At 59.5% G+C, this 15,525-nt stretch overlaps 6 protein-coding genes across 6 annotated transcripts; 4 read left to right on the top strand and 2 right to left on the bottom strand.

Moving 5' to 3' along the window:
* Window positions 1-5: 5 nt before the first annotated feature.
* BKCO1_1200035 (s-adenosylmethionine-dependent methyltransferase) lies at window positions 6-932 on the bottom strand (the record flags this gene model as incomplete). The annotated part of the gene is made up of 1 exon (XM_020270706.1): window positions 6-932. One exon carries the CDS (start codon window positions 930-932, stop codon window positions 6-8), a length of 927 nt encoding a protein of 308 aa, XP_020132576.1.
* A 2,444-nt stretch (window positions 933-3,376) lies between these two features.
* BKCO1_1200034 (cytochrome p450) lies at window positions 3,377-5,015 on the top strand (the record flags this gene model as incomplete). The annotated part of the gene is made up of 2 exons (XM_020270705.1): window positions 3,377-3,682; window positions 3,735-5,015. 2 exons carry the CDS (start codon window positions 3,377-3,379, stop codon window positions 5,013-5,015), a joined length of 1,587 nt encoding a protein of 528 aa, XP_020132577.1.
* Window positions 5,016-5,538: 523 nt separating this feature from the next.
* On the top strand, window positions 5,539-7,010 carry BKCO1_1200033 (glutamate-1-semialdehyde-aminomutase; the record flags this gene model as incomplete). Its single annotated transcript, XM_020270704.1, has 2 exons — window positions 5,539-5,753; window positions 5,879-7,010. The coding sequence occupies 2 exons, from the start codon at window positions 5,539-5,541 to the stop codon at window positions 7,008-7,010; spliced, it is 1,347 nt and encodes a 448-aa protein (XP_020132582.1).
* Window positions 7,011-9,672: 2,662 nt separating this feature from the next.
* Window positions 9,673-11,614, top strand: BKCO1_1200032 (dna-directed rna polymerase ii subunit rpb1 protein; the record flags this gene model as incomplete). The annotated part of the gene is made up of 2 exons (XM_020270703.1): window positions 9,673-9,777; window positions 9,941-11,614. The coding sequence occupies 2 exons, from the start codon at window positions 9,673-9,675 to the stop codon at window positions 11,612-11,614; spliced, it is 1,779 nt and encodes a 592-aa protein (XP_020132583.1).
* A 1,188-nt stretch (window positions 11,615-12,802) lies between these two features.
* BKCO1_1200031 (40s ribosomal protein s12) lies at window positions 12,803-13,331 on the top strand (the record flags this gene model as incomplete). Its single annotated transcript, XM_020270702.1, has 2 exons — window positions 12,803-13,124; window positions 13,207-13,331. 2 exons carry the CDS (start codon window positions 12,803-12,805, stop codon window positions 13,329-13,331), a joined length of 447 nt encoding a protein of 148 aa, XP_020132580.1.
* An 801-nt stretch (window positions 13,332-14,132) lies between these two features.
* BKCO1_1200030 (uncharacterized protein) lies at window positions 14,133-15,307 on the bottom strand (the record flags this gene model as incomplete). Its single annotated transcript, XM_020270701.1, has 2 exons — window positions 14,133-14,750; window positions 15,239-15,307. 2 exons carry the CDS (start codon window positions 15,305-15,307, stop codon window positions 14,133-14,135), a joined length of 687 nt encoding a protein of 228 aa, XP_020132581.1.
* Between the last annotated feature and the right edge of the window lie 218 nt (window positions 15,308-15,525).

The following is a 15,525-nucleotide window of genomic DNA, read 5'->3' as shown; positions in this document are numbered from 1 at the left end:
ACTCTTCATGCCGAGGCATCACTCTTCTTCTTAAAGCACAGGGTGCACACCTTGGAGCCCGTCCTGCCGCCAAAGGTGAAGCTGGGATACTTGATCTTATCCTCGTACTCCAGCAAGCCCCCCTCCACCACGAACCAAGCCTTCAGCTCGTCGGCCGTCCAATTGCAGCTCGTGACCAGCAGCAACCCGCCCGGCTTGATCAGCGGCTCAACCTTCTCCCTGTAGCTCTCGAAGACACGCCTGCCCTGCGCATCCGTTTCGGCGCTCAGGCTGATGGCATCGAACGTGCCCTTGTCCAGCACGACGTCGAACCCGCCCTGCAGCCACTCGGCCCCCGGCTCCTCCCCCAAAATATCCCACACCTCAAACCTTACATCCGCCGCCGCCGCCGCCACCTTCCCCCCGTCTTCCCCTCCATCCCCATCCCCATCCCCATCCCCACCCTCCGCCCTCGCCCTCTCCACCGCAATCCTCCTCGCCAACTCCACGCTCAACGCGCTATAATCCACGCCCACCATCCTACCCCTCCACCCCTCGTCCCTCAGCGCGAACAAGAGGTGCCCGTTCCCCGTGCCCAAGTCGCAGAAGCTGGTGCAGTCGCGCGCGGCGTCGGCACTGTTTTCCTCTTCGAACCCGCCGTCGTCGCCCTTGACGAGGCGCCAGTCGTCGGCGAGGCGGTCGAGGTGCGCGAGCGTGCGCTCCTCGGCGCCCGCGTCGGCGAACCAGACGGTGCCTTCGTCGTGGGGCCGCTCGGCGTGGTTGGCGATTTCGCGCTCGTAGCACGCGTCCCAGTAGGCTTTGGTGCCGAGGGCGGAGGGGTCGAGGTGGGCGGGGGCGTGGTGCTGGTCGTGGGAGTGGTCGTGGTGGTGGTGGAGGTGGAGGTGGTGGTGCTGGTCGTGCTGGTCGTGCTGGTCGTCGTCGGTGGCGGTCATCGTGGTGGTGGTGAGGGATTGCTTGGCTGTGGGATTGGATGGAGGTTTTCGTATTTGGCGGCGTGTGGAGGTGCAAGAGTATCGCGGGGTTGGGGTGAATTTTTTGGATCGTCCGGGGGTTTGCTTATCGATAAGGCGGCAAGCCAGGGGTCCATGAGTAGGAATCTTGTTCGGTACCTATGCTTTTCGCTTCGCTGTCCTTGTTGCTCATGAACACTTGAACGAAACCATTCGAGGGTCACTGTTTCGTGGTCGTTGTTGCGAATTCATGTATTCTCGGGCCTGCTGAAACTCTCCAAAGACCCTTCACAACCATGTAGTCGATTATTGAAGATGAAGCACAACTTCATTGTAATGAGGTGGTATCTTTTTCGAGTGGCAGAACAATATCTGAACTGGCCCTTACACCCACAACAGTCATTGCTCTCCATGGAAATGTTCTTCTCTTCGCTTTGGTAAATCAATTCAGACCTCACAGCCTCCCGATCAAACGTCTGCCCTCATTGCCATCACATGCACACTTCTGAATATGGGACGTGCCTGCCCAAACATCTGTTGTGCGCTCCCCATGAGGTCTTTCATGTGAATGGACCCTGCATGAAAGGGCACAAGCGCCTTCCACGCAACAACAACAACTGCACCGCATGATGCAGTCAGCCGCTTATTTGTGCGATCACGGCACTCAACCCTGCATGCGCACTTTCCACGAGCTCCCAGACTGGCCCCATGCCGTTCAGCTCCCTCCGCACCCCCAATCCCATAAATACCCCGCCTCTCTTCACCCAGGAGTCTTCTTTTCTTCTTCAGCTCTCTTTGCCTTTTGGCTTAGATCAAGTGTAGTATCTGTTCTTTTTAGTTTAATCTCTAGAACGCCCCTACGGGGGCATTTCTCTTGATTAAACTAGTTTTTGGAACCAGGTCGATGGCCTCTGAGCTCCGCTTACCGTCATTGACCACAGTGTCGCCTGTATTGCACTGTCTCGGGCTGATGCGAACACCCTCTTTTTTCGTTGAGACACTTCACCATGCGTGGAGGCTTGAGGAAGAAGGACCTTCTTTGGATTGACAATCCGAGCAAGAGACGCGAGGTGGATGAAGCAGACTTCACAGTTCACACCAGCTCACTTCACCGCGCCTCACTTCCATGCTGCCGTCTACCCAGAAGACACATCAACTGCAGCAGCAGCAGCGGGCGGGATGTATTCCGAAAGGAACCCGCACATCTTGACTTTGTGCACGCTGGCTCACTGCACAGTTCTCACATGGCCTTCGATAAGCACGGAATGGGGATGACGCAAGGGTGGTGTTATCCCAGGCGCTACAGACGGCAACTGTGGGCCCAGTGACTTTACTGCATGAACCATCGACATTGAATCCACACAACTTGCGGCGCTGATTGGCACCGGCGGCTATCCGAAATATCCGTGATATTGAAGCAAGAAAGCATCGCGGCAGCATTAGTGCAGGCACATGATATCTCTGAGGCACGAGACAGACTAAGCTCGGAGGCTAACCGGCCTGAATTTGGCCGCGAAGCTAATGACAGGTGTTGATAATGAGCAGACTTGAGGTAACGCCAGCCTTTGTTACAGGACAACAGGCCGAGGGGTCTTTTTTCCTTTTTGAAAAAGAAAGAGTGCGTATTGATTATAAACACAAAGTTAGTATTGATAGCTCGGAGGACGTCGGCTGATCGGGAATCATGGATCGTGCATGTTGCTGGTGATGTGTTGGTGTCTTTCTCATAGCCGACTCTCAACTGCCGAAGTCGGTGAGTCAGCAGCCAGCAACGACCACGTTCAGGCACTTAAGCTACATCATCGTCAGTGGAGACCGGCAGATGCGTTCGGGAGTGCGCAAGAGGCTGTGCGGGCCATGAAATTGGCGACAAAACACAGATAGTCATGGCTCCAAGTGTCCTCACAAGCAGTCGACGCTGCTGATGGCGTCTACGAGAAGGTTGAGTGATGTCAGGAAGCAGCAAGGCCAGGCCGGGCCGGCCTAAGGAGAAAAGGGGAAGTGTGCGCCAGATCTGTGCGGCGGCACCCGGATGTGTCCCCGCGTTCCCCATGATCGAATTCGCAGGTGTGGGGTACCCATGCACCCTGCTGCTCCACAAATCAGCGAGCACATGCTGAGCTGCGGCTTCTGGCAAGCCTTGGTTACCGAGCGGCGCCACAGCCTCGACTACGAAGTCATGCAGCTGGCGCTTATGACCGACCGTCAACTGCCGAACCACCTCCTGCGTGCTCAGCCGCCCTTCCACCGCCGACGCCTATCAGGTTTCATGGTTGGTGCTCAAGCATCTCGGTAGTCCATCCCAGCCCTTGCGTCGCTTCCTGAACGGCTATCGTATTGCTGTCGACCGGTGTATATATCATGGCCCGCGCCGCCCCATCAGGAGCTTCATCTGAGCTCTTCAACACGCCAGACACTCCCCAACGATGGTGCTCAACGATGTCGTACCTTTTCTCGTGCAGCACTGGCCTGCCGTGCTCGGCGCGGTGTTTGTCATCCACATCCTTCGAAACAAGTTCAACAAAGGCCTGCACAAGTACCCCGGTCCCGCTCTTGCGGCGTATACAGACTGGTGGCGGCTCATCGATGTGTGTGGCCGGAAAACGGAGCAGACACACATCCACCTCCACCAGAAGTACGGAGACTTTGTCAGGCTCGGTCCGAACGTCATCTCCATTGCGGACCCGAAGGCGATCAAGACCATCTATGGCTTGAACAAGGGCATGACGAAGGTGAGAACAGTCCCTTCCACGTGCGTCGAACGGGAGGCTTACAACGAGGCAGTCCGACTTCTATCCCATCCAACAAGCCACGGCTGGCGGCCACCGTGTCTGGTCCCTCTTCTCGACCAAGGACGAGGACTGGCACGCCAAGTACAGACGCTGCATCAACGGGGCCTTCGCCATGAGCGCGCTCGTGTCGTACGAGCCGCTCGTGGACTCGACCGTCAACTACTTCCTCGACCAGACGGACAAGCTCTTCGCGTCGACGGGCCAGGTGTGCAACTTCAACCGGTGGCTGCAGTTCTTCGCATTCGACGTCATCGGCGAGCTCACGTGGAGCAAGCGGCTGGGGTACATCGAGAAGAACGAGGACATCGACAACATCGTCGGCTTCCTGGCCAAGTTCCTCAGCTACGCCGCCGTCGTCGGGCAGCAGCCGTGGCTGGACCTCCTCATCGACAAGAACCCGATCAAGCTGGCGCTCCAGCGCTACGGCGTCATCGGCAAGGTCTTCCCCATCGCCAAGTTCGCGCTGAGCCGGCAGGCGGAGCGCGCGGACGAGATGGACAAGATCCGGCAACACGGGCTGCAGGTCGACGGCGCGAAGCGGACGGGCGGCACCGACCTGCTCAGCAAGTTCACGGGCGCGCTGCACGACCACCCGGAGTTCATGACGGAGCGCATGGTGCTGGCGGCGTCGGTCAGCATGGTGTTCGCGGGGTCCGAGACGACGGGCATCAGCCTCAGCGCGGCCTTCTACTACCTGCTGAAGCACCCGCGCGTGTACGCCAAGCTGATGGAGGAGCTCGACGAGGCCGTGCGCAACGGCACCGTCGTCGACCGCGAGAACGGCGCCGTGACGTGGGCCGAGGCGCAGAAGCTGCCCTACCTCGACGCCGTCGTGCAGGAGACGTTCCGCATGCACCCCGCCGCCGGCCTGATGCTCGAGCGCGTCGCGCCGCCGCAGGGCATCACCGTGTGCGGCCGGTTCGTGCCGGGCGGCACCATCGTGGGCTGCAACGCCTGGGTGCTGCACCGGCGGCCCGAGGTCTTCGGCGAGGATGCGCACGTCTATCGGCCGGAGCGCTGGATCGAGGCGCGCGGCGAGAAGCTGAGGGAGATGAAGGCGACCATGTTCCAGTTCGGCGGCGGGTCCAGGACGTGTCTCGGCAAGAACATCAGCCTGCTGGAGATATACAAGCTGGTGCCCAGTTTCTTGCGACGCTTCGAGCTCGAGCTGGAGCACCCCGGCCAGGAGTGGAAGACGCAGAACCACTGGTTCGTGCGCCAGGTCGAGTTCAACACCCGCTTCAAGCCCCGGCCGCTCCACGCCACGGTTTAGGCGTATCTGTCCTTGTTTCTTAGCCGGCGTCAGCAGGGAGTTGTGGTGGGTAATTCGGCGTCTCGGTGCGGGCACCTTGGATAGCACTCGAAGAAAATTTGATGTAACCACTCATGTTCTTGTCCATGCATCTCAATGTGAATGTGAGGGTTGAGTGGGCCGAGTGATCGGTTGTTGGAGGAAGACGTTGCCGAGCTGATGTCGGCGCGCTGCCCCTTCTGCCGGCGCCCAGCACGACCTTCCTCGACACTTTGTCCTGCTCCATTGGGTTGCCATCTCAGCTTGACACTTCGCCGAGTACCAGTGATTTCATTCGCCTTCAATGCCATCTGCTTGTAGGATTTCTGAAGTGGAAGCCAGTATAAGCCCAAGAAACATACCGACCCGTGAAAGCAGCAATCGGATGTGACGGCCTGCCGTCTAATGGAAACTCAACCCTATCTGCTCCATCACAACGCATATAAACAGCCCACCCCTTCTTCTCAACCGTCAACCCCCCTTTTCCCCCCAAGTTCCATCAAAAATGGCCGCATCAATCAAGAGTGTCCCCAGCGCCGCCGTCCTCGAGGCAGCCAAAGCCCGCTTCCTCGCCCGCAACCCCAACTCCCTCCGCCTCCACAAAGAAGCCGCCCTCAGCATGCCCGGCGGCAACACCCGCACCGTCCTCCACACCGCGCCCTTCCCCGTCAGCATGTCCCGCGGCGAAGGCTACCGACTCTACTCCGAAGACGGCCACACGTATGCACTTCTTTCCTCCCTCAACCCCATCCTCCCTCCCATCCTCCCATCCTCCCATCCTCCCCACCCTTCCCCCACCACCACCACCACCCACAACTAACCCCCCTCCCCTTCCCCCAATCCAGCTACACAGACCTAACCGCCGAATACACCGCCGCCCTCCTCGGACACTCGCACCCGCGCCTCCTCTCCGCCATCACGTCCACCCTGCACGACACGGGCCTCAGCCTCGGCGCCTCGACGCGGCACGACGCCGCGCTCGCGCACGCGCTCTGCGCGCGCTTCCGGCTCGCCCGCGCCCGCTTCTGCCCCTCGGGCACCGAGGCCAACCTGCACGCGCTGGCCGCCGCGCGCGCCCACACCGGGCGCTCCAAGGTCGTCGTCTTCGCTGGCGGGTACCACGGCGGGGTGTTGGCGTTTCCGGCTCCGCACGGGATCGCTACGCCGAGTACGGTGGATCGGGGGCGGTGGGTCGTGGGGCGGTTCAATGACGACGCGCGGGGGGTGAGGGAGGTTGTGATGCGCGAGAAGGGCGGGGAAGATGTGGCGGCGGTGCTGGTCGAGGGCATGCAGGGGGCGGCGGGGTGCGTGCCGGGGAGGAAGGACTTCTTGCTCGCGGCGCGCGAGGCGGCGCGCGAGGCGGGCGCCGTGTTCGTGCTCGACGAGGTGATGACGAGCCGGATGGGGAGGCGCGGGCTGCAGGGGGAGCCGGGGCTGGAGCTGGAGCCGGACCTGACGACGTTTGGGAAGTGGCTGGGCGGGGGGTTGGCGTTTGGCGCGTTCGGCGGCAGGGAGGACGTCATGGCCGTGTTTGATCCGACGAGGGAGGGGGAGGGGGCGTTGGCGCAGAGCGGGACGTTCAACAACAATTCGTTGGCTATGCGGGCGGGCTTGGTGGCTTTGACGGAGGTGTTTACCAAGGACGTGGCGGAGGAGTTCATGCGGGTTGGGGAGGCGTTTTTGAGGAGGCTGAGGGAGGTCACGGCGGGCACGAAGGCGACGTTTACTGGGGTGGGGACGGTGCTTTGCTTGCATGTTACAGATGAGGGCGTCAGGGATATTGTGCGGGCGGGCGAGATAGAGGAGAGAGATGATCTGAAGGACATCTTCTGGATGGAGATGATGGAGGAGGGCTTCTGGATTACGAGGCGTGGGATGATTGCGCTGATTCTGGGGACGCCCGAGAGTGAGTTGGACAGATTCGTCGAGTGCGTAAAGGCGTTCCTTGAGAGACATAGAGATTTGATGGCACTGTAGCTAGTCGTACGGATGTATGGCCTATTTGCTCTTCTGTTGCTAAGCCAATTTCGTATGAGTAAGCTCCTAAACAAAAACCGGACCTGTTAGACCTAATTGCCATCACTCATGCCTCGGATCCGTTGTTGGCCCTTCTCCTTCTTCCTCTTTGCAGAGGGCAAAGCGTCTGTGTTCGGATATACGATCGACCAGATATGCGGAGAAAGCGTCTTATAGAAGACCAGCTCAGACTTAACGCTAAAGTCAGCCTTAAGGCGTGGCACCGTTTGCGCAGTGCGATGGGTAGTGTCGATCACGTAGATATGATCTCTGGGTAGCACGTTCCGCATAGATTGAGATTTAGCAAACTTATCCGTTGTATTATGGGTCAGTGCGCAACACTGGAGTGTTAGTAGAACGCGTGAAAGAATAAGCTGGGCCACTAAATGACCAGAGTATAACTCATGTAGAGGATGGAGAGCCAGCAAAAAGACGTTGCGCAGTAGAAGAAGATTCCAGATGTGATTGGCAAAGACGACCTGGAAAATGGCTTGCGGCAAGAAAAAAAGTTCCACGTTGCTGTGCAGACGACGGTAATGGCAATTCCTTGATGCTGCGTATTTTCGTCTCACCTTTTGCAGGCTCTATCCGATCCACCATGGTACGGCAGAACAGTTGAGGAGCGTGTTAGGACTTTCAGCCCGCAAAGCAGACGCAACCTCGGGTGTCGATATTTACCTTCCCCTGACCGCATTGAACGTGCGATACCGGATGGTTTCAGGATAGAAAGCCACAACACTCTCTCCACTGCTACATGCTGGCAGAACACACATGGCAACAACCCACACGATGCAACCGGTCGTCGAGGCAGTGAGGAGGTTAGGTTCCACTGTTGTCCTAAGCTCAAAGCTGCATGGGCTGAGACGGATAAGCCTCTCCGCATGCACCCTCGGGTGGTCCTGGAGCAGGATGCCTGCTGAAGTGTATTGTGGCAAAGGCACTGATCAAACATGCCAACCCCGCCCGCGACCATGGATCATCGGCCAACACAGAAGGTGGGAACGTTCGCACCACAGACCCAGGAGTGGTTCGATACTGCGTCAGAGTAGCGGCTCCGTCCAGGCTCCCGCCGCTGTTCCCCGCGGAGACCACGAGGTGTGTCTGAGACACCCCACTTTCGGCACAATGGCGATTGAGTTGTTTGAGTGCTGGCGCTCAATGGCCGGGTTTCGCGTCAGCCTCGCCACCAGCTCGGGAAGCGGTGGAGTCCGTGTCGCAACTGAGTCTGGCACACGCACGCCTGCATGGAGGCACGGTCCCGTGTCGTTTTTCTGGAAATCAAAGAAGCAGCAAGGCCGCCCCGTTTATCTCCTCCTGATCTCCAAGCGCGGTGAGCTCGACGACGGTTTAGCGGTGAATGAGACGGCGGTTCCAGCTCTGATGCGGCTCAGGCGTCGGTCAGCCGTGGCGCTCGTGTAAGGCAGCGCTGGTGGGCGGAAGGGCGCGGGTCGGGGGCAGTCTGCTTGAACTGGGCGTGCGAGGTTCCTTTTTCAGGCGGCGAGAGGCTCACAGACCATTGGGCCCGGCGCGTTCATGCAAACGAGATATAAAAGGCAACGGCAAGCCTGGGTCCCTGGGAGCGGCGCGCCGCCACACACACGACACAACGCCAGCCTGTCGGTGGCGCACGGATCTGTCTGGCGCAGGTGACGTGGAGTGGGGACGAGCGCGCGAGGCGTCGTCGCGCTGGGTTGGCGGAGAGACGGTGAGGGACGCGGGTCGGTTTGGCGGGCAGTCGCCGGGGCTCAGCAGCGGCGGGCAGCCATTCGTTGGCCTCGACTGCACGAGCGACGCGACGCGACGATCCCCGGCGGATCACGCAGCCGCCATCCACCACCCACGGCTGCATGGCGGCGCGAGCTAGGCAGAGGCGCCTGTCACGGCGACGCAGCGGCCGATGGTCTGCGGCGCGGCAGAGCCTGGAGCGGAGCCTGGAGCGGCCCCTGGCAGCGAAAAATGAAGAGCAAGAGCAGAACAATGTAGAGCGAGAAATTAAAAACGCCGCGGTCGCCAATAGCTGGCCGTTATGCGCCCGCACGTCTCGGCTGCAGGCCCCGCCGTCGGGCGTTAGAGGGACGGGGCAGGGGTGTTGAATGGCTGGCCCAGACGAGATGCTCTCCCAATAACAAGCCCGCCGCCTCATGCTGCACCGCATGCTCGCGCCGCCATTGCCCTCCGCTCGCCGCTCCTCCGCCGCCTGCGACCGCGAGCCTCAGCCCTGCGCTGTCTGCAGAGCCCGCACCAGCCCCCTCGGTCCGACGCGCGCACGTTCCGGACGTCATCTGGCCTTCATATCCGCCGTGCCGCCCGCCTCAGCTGCAATTTCGCTGCGCTCCCCCCCGAGCCGATGCGCCGCCCACACCCACCCTCGCCCGTCCCGCTGTCTCTCTAGCCCCTCGAGCACAGCGGTGCCTGTAGCATCATAACGCATAGCGTGACTGCCCAAGTGGGCACCTGAGTGGACTCAGCTTCCTTCTCGCTGTGGCGCCGCCGACGAAACCACCCGGGACCACATCCCTGTCGCCCTTTGCGCTTGTCGCGCTCCGCCTCAACTCTCCCTCCTCCGCTCTCTCCCTCTCTTGCAGCGAGCCCGCCACCGCTGAGCGGCACCCCCACCCCTCGCATGGCGATGGTGTCTCACGCGCAGACCGTCACCACCATCACGCCTCCCGCATCCGCGCATGGCGAACGCAGCTCCTGGGACTTCGCCGTCCCTATAAGCCCCGAGGTGCGTGCCCTTCCTCATCTCAACCGCCTGAGCAGGCGGCCCTGCCTCTCCTCGAGCGCTGGTTCTGTCCTGCGCACTAGCTCTAGCATCCGCTCAGGGTCCCGCTGGCGATGCCTGTACAGTCCCAAGAAACTAGTCGCACTAACGTCATAGGTCCCACCAGAACGTGACCTTCGATCATTACATTTCTAACGATCTCGCCGGCAAGACCTACTCACCCCGCCAACCGCTCAGTGGTCAACCAAACGGTTTCCCCCGGCCCGCCCAGCACCGCACCAACACCTTTGACTCGGCCCGCTCCAACAAGTCGGGGCATGTTGACGCTCATTTTGTACCCAGCCGATTCGACGTCCAAGCCAGAAAGCCGAGTGGCCAGAACGAGGCGGACAGTCTGCTCGACATGCAGAGGAACGGAGACAAGCGGAAGGTCTCGAACGGCGCACACTCGAACGAGAAGGACGCCACCGTGCGTGACCAGTCGTACTGGATCCACCGCGACAAGCTCGCTCAGATTGAGCGCCATGAGCTGGAAGAAGCGGGGTTCATCCCTCGCAACGGCGGAAGGTCGACTAGCAGAGACAGCAGCAGGTCGAGGGCCACATCCCGCAAGAGGGGCGACACCTCCACCAGCAGGGATGGCTTGAGTCACTTCTCTGGCGACGAGCCAAAGACACGTATGGTATCCCCCATTCCTGCCGAGGACGAGCCGGAAGATTACCGACATTCCAATGTTGTCACCGACTGGCGCTACCGTGAGGAAAGCAGCGTTGAGAGAGAGAACCATTCAACAAGGAAGGACCCTCCCAGGCCCGGCACTTCGAGGATCCCTATCCCCAAGCATACTCCAGCGCCGATCCCAGCCGAGGCTGTCGAAAGAGAAGCACCGCTGCCGCGCAGCCGGAGTGGAAGTCAGGTGTTGGGTGCCACGTCGGGACCTGACGGCATTGCTTACCGACGGAGGAGGGGTGGCAGTATTGGAAGCCAGGTGCTTCTGGACGATGTGTCCGATCAGGGAAGCTCGAATAACGGGGACGTCGATTCTAAGAAGGCCTCGCCCAAAAACGGATCTCCGAACAAGGCCAAGATGCCTTCGAGCAAAGTGCCGGCCTCAGGAAAGAGGACGCAGAGCAAGCCACGCACTGGCTCGCAGACCCAAACCAAGTCGAGAACGAACTCTGGTACCAACAACAACGGCCGGCCACGCACCGCCTCACGCCCGACAACCGCTCGCCCGGAGGGAGAGGCGCCCTGGATTGCGACCATGTACAAGCCGGATCCTCGGTTGCCTCCGGAGCAACAGATGCTTCCAACGCATGCAAAGCGTATGGCACAGGAGCAGTGGGAGAAGGAAGGCAAGGTTGGGACTATTTACGACAAAGACTTCAGACAGCTCAACGAGTACGACTACTCACAACATCGCCGTTCTACTGGCTCCATGTCCCCTGTACTTCAGGACCCTGAAGCGGAGCACTACGAGTCCTTGGAAGTCCAGCAAGTCCAGCCGAGGCCCGAGGAGAAGAGAGAGGACAGGATGGAGGACAGGAAGGAGGAGAAGAAGGAGGAGGAAGTGGTGCAGAAGGCCGTAGAGCCGAGCTCCAACTGGCCCTTGAACGCTTCCCCGAAGGTCGAGCAGAACGGAAGACCTCAGACAGGCACAAAGGAGAACGCAGGGTACAAGATCACTCCCAGCATTCCCACCTCGCCTGTTTTACCCAACATTACTACCACCGTTACGGCCCAGCACAGCCCCAAGCCGGAAACCATCAGGATGCCCGATCCCGACGAGAAGGAAGAGGGCAAGCCTAAGAAGAGCGCTTGCTGCTGTGTGGTCATGTAACGAACGCCCAATCCGCCGGATTTCCCATGTCACCACCTTTTATATTCTTTAATCTTTCCAGCACTGCGCGGCCTTTCCTTAGTATCATTTCTGTTCCCGGGATATCTTCCATTACCGTACCATACCCTTGACACGGGCACTGAAAGCCCCTGTACAGCGACGCCTACGTCTCATTTGTGTGTTTTCAATCGGCGTTTGGGAGCGAAAATATCTCGATACAGCCCCCGGAAAGTTTTCATTTGCTCCTTTTCCTTTTTGCTTCCTATGATAGCGTTCAGCGGCTTGGTATTTCCTACTCTTTTCAAGCATAGCGCTCTGACGCTTCCATTCCGTCACCGCTCAAGACCAGCCTGCTCTTTCTTTCCTTTTTTCAGCTTTAGATGTGCTTCCCCGGCGGGCTATCAGGCTTTTTCGAGTGGAGCGTGGTGGAGTTATCGCAAGGCGGCAAGACACAGTTGGGACGGCCATTTGCTTTCTCGGTTCAATAATTTCCTTTCCATTAGCAGGGGATTTGGAAATCGGCAAGGCGTGTAGGAGGGACGGTTCTTGGATGATGTGTCATTGACACAGGAGAATCCGATAGCTGCGATTGAATGGCAGCGTTCAGATTGCTTTTTCCTACGTGCACTGTGGCTATCACGGTGTAATAAGAGAACTTCATATATTGAATCGAGCAACCGACCTTGGCGTGTAGATCGACTTAAGGCGTGCTGTCTGTCTGTGGTCAGGGCGCAAGACGGACGTTTGAGCGCGTGAAGTGGTTGAGGCGCGAGTTGCGTGATCACGTGCAGGGCCGAGTCTCCGCTGGCCGCCAAGACCCGGGCCGACTCGCTTCACGGCACAGAGAGGTTGGGCTCGATCCGCAAAATCGACTATCGGGAAACTTTTCGCCCGCTCGCAACCCACCAACGAACGACAACCCACAAGTCTCCGTCGCATCTCTTCGAGGAACACCCGACATCACATCCACCATCTAGTCACAATGGTAAGGAGCTCCCGCGTCCCAGGACAGCCTCGCAATGAGGTTGTCAGCTACCTCAACCCGCAGCCCCTCCCACCTGCCAACCGCCTCGTTACGAGCCTCAGCCTCGTCACCGACACATCATCGTCGCGCCTCACGAGCAATGAGATGCCGACTGGAACAAAGACGTCTGCCCGGACACCGCAAATGCTAACGCGACGTCTTCAATGCAGTCGGACGGAGAAGAGCCCACTTCCCCCGTTGAGCAGCAGGAGGTCGAGGTTTCGGCCGATGCCTCCTCCGGCCAGATGTCGGTTCTCGACGCCCTCAAGGGCGTCCTGAAGCTGGCCCTCATCCACGACGGCCTCGCCCGCGGTCTGCGCGAGGCCTCCAAGGCCCTCGACCGCCGCCAGGCCCACATGTGCGTCCTCAACGAGGCGTGCGAGGAGGAGGCCTACAAGAAGCTCGTCGTCGCCCTCTGCTCCGAGCACAAGATCCCCCTCATCAAGGTTCCCGATGGCAAGCAGCTCGGCGAGTGGGCCGGTCTCTGTACGTTTTTCCACTCTCTCTTTTCGCCCTTTTGTTGTTGTTGTGTGTTTGTCCGGTTGCTGACTGTTCTTGTTTTTTACAGGCCAGATTGACCGTGAGGGCAACGCCCGCAAGGTCGTCAACTGCTCTTGCGTCGTCGTCAAGGACTGGGGTGAGGAGTCTCAGGAGCGCAACATCCTCCTCAACTACTTCCAGACCGAGCAGTAAATGTGCTGCCCCCAAATCTTTTTCATTCTTGCACATACCCCCCCAAAAAGATGTGCTGCAAACATCACGCTGCAAGACAAAATGTATGGCCCCGATACGGCTCGCTTGAGTTTCATGAGACGGGAAATCGGATCGGGATTTCGGGCATGAAGTGAAATCGGGGACATGTGGTGTGCTTTGCAGTGAGGAAAAAGTGGGAAAAGGGACATGAAAAAAACGGTCTGGCTGGATCTGAGTGGGAAAACACGGGCGCACGGTTGATGTGGATGGTGGCTCCCATATAGACGGAGAAATCGAAAACATCAATACGAACCAAACACGTGGGTTTTTCTCGATTGTTGCGTGACGTTGGACGATGCGTTTCTACATGGCCGGCACTCTGAACCCCCCGCGTCCAAACATACAGCTGCCAGCCGGCCCTTCGGCACTATCGTGTCTGGAGAGGCATCAGAGACCGACATGCCAAAAGAGTCTACCATCTCAGCCAACCGTCTCTTCCTAGCCTCATCTAAAACTTTAACCTGACACCAAAAAAAAAAAAAAAACCACCTTCACTAGGTTCTTCTCTCCCAGCCCGGTAAACGACCTGACTTCATCTACTCTAGTCACTTCTCACCGGCCACCGTACTTTTTTGTCTACTGCTACCTACCTACCTACCTACCTACCTACCTCCCTACCACCCCTTGCCTGCTACACCCATCAATTACCAACCACCACCAATCACCACCAATCACCACCAACCAACCACCTACTCGACATACATACACAGCACCCACCCAAAACTCACTAGTCACTCCCACTCACTCCCACTCCCCCCTCCCCACCCCGCCATTCGTCCCGCGGCCCGGCCCGCCCAGCACCGCCGACGGCGGCTTCGGCACCGCCAGCTCCACGTCCTCGGCCACCTTTTTGCGGACGCCGCGCTCGCGCTCGCGCAGCTCGCCCCACTCGCGCCGGATCTGCTCCGCGCGCCGCTCGCTCACGTCGGCGGTGCCCCAGACGTAGTTGCCGGCGCCGCCGCGGCCGGTGCGGGCGACGGGGACGGAGGAGGTGGTGGAGGAGGTCCCGGTGGTGGTGGTCGAGTTCGAGGTGGGAGCGGATGGGGTGGTGGTCGTGGTGGGGGAGGACGACGACGACGACGTTTTGGCCGTGTTCCACCAGTTGGAGCTGGAGTCTAGGTTGGAGAGGGGCGCGGGCGGGGGCTCGGCGGTGGAGAAGGACGGGTTGGTCGTGCTGGCGGTGGTGGGGTCGTTGACGAAGGTGCCGGTGGAGCTGAGGGCGGCGGGGGAGTAGAAGTTGCCCGCGCCGCCGCGGCCCATGTGCGCGTATTCCTGTGACGCCGCGGCGGTGTTGGCGGCGGCGGCAGAGTCGTCCGTGGCTGCTGATGTGGTTGGGTTGGCGGCTTCGAGGTCTTGGGTCTGTGTGTGGGAGGAGGTTGGATGGGGTTAGCCTTGTTTGTTCTTCGGCAAGAAGGAAGCGAGGTGATTGGGTCGAGTGGGAGAGCGAGCCGGCGGGGGTTGTGGTTGGTCCGAGGGTGAGTGTACAAGCTAAGTCTCTGTGCGACTTCGATGGACGGAAGAGGTAACTCGGCTGTGCTGACTAGAGAGGCCTGTGACGTCCCCCCCGCCGGCGGCAAGACCTTCAATGTCCCTCAACGCTTGTAGCGCTGTCCGACCCACCGCGGTGTGCACAACAGCCCCAATACATGACAGGCCCACGTCGATGACAAGAAACGTGGGCAATAGCTAGGCGCGGGTCTTGGCTCGTCCGTCTGACAGCTCACACCAGCGTCGCACAGCCACGCAGGTCGAGTATACCAGAGGGACCAAGCGCCACACAAAGACAGACAGACGAGAATAGGAATGGGAAACGGGGAGAGAAGCCGGGCGCTTAGGACAGGACTCACCTCCGATGCGCGCTGCTTGTTGGCCTCTGCGGCCTGCTGGATATTACCTGCGCCTCCGCGTCCCCACATCCTTGCTTGTTTGTTCTTGTAATGTGACTTTTGAACGTATGTCTTGCTCTCTCCTAGATCGAACGAGACGTCTCGTTCGTAAGAGCGCGGGTAGCTGTTGATGCACGGCACACGACAGGGTTGTCCGTAGAGCTTCCTTCGGGCTTACGGCAAGCGGAAATCGGTAGTACAGAAAGAGCACGAAAGGAAAAACAAAAGACAACTTCAGAAAAACAAAG

Source organism: Diplodia corticola (genome assembly GCF_001883845.1).
Source record: "Diplodia corticola strain CBS 112549 chromosome Unknown scaffold12, whole genome shotgun sequence".
Lineage (NCBI taxonomy): Eukaryota > Fungi > Ascomycota > Dothideomycetes > Botryosphaeriales > Botryosphaeriaceae > Diplodia > Diplodia corticola.
This window is presented reverse-complemented; position numbering and strand designations above follow the sequence as displayed.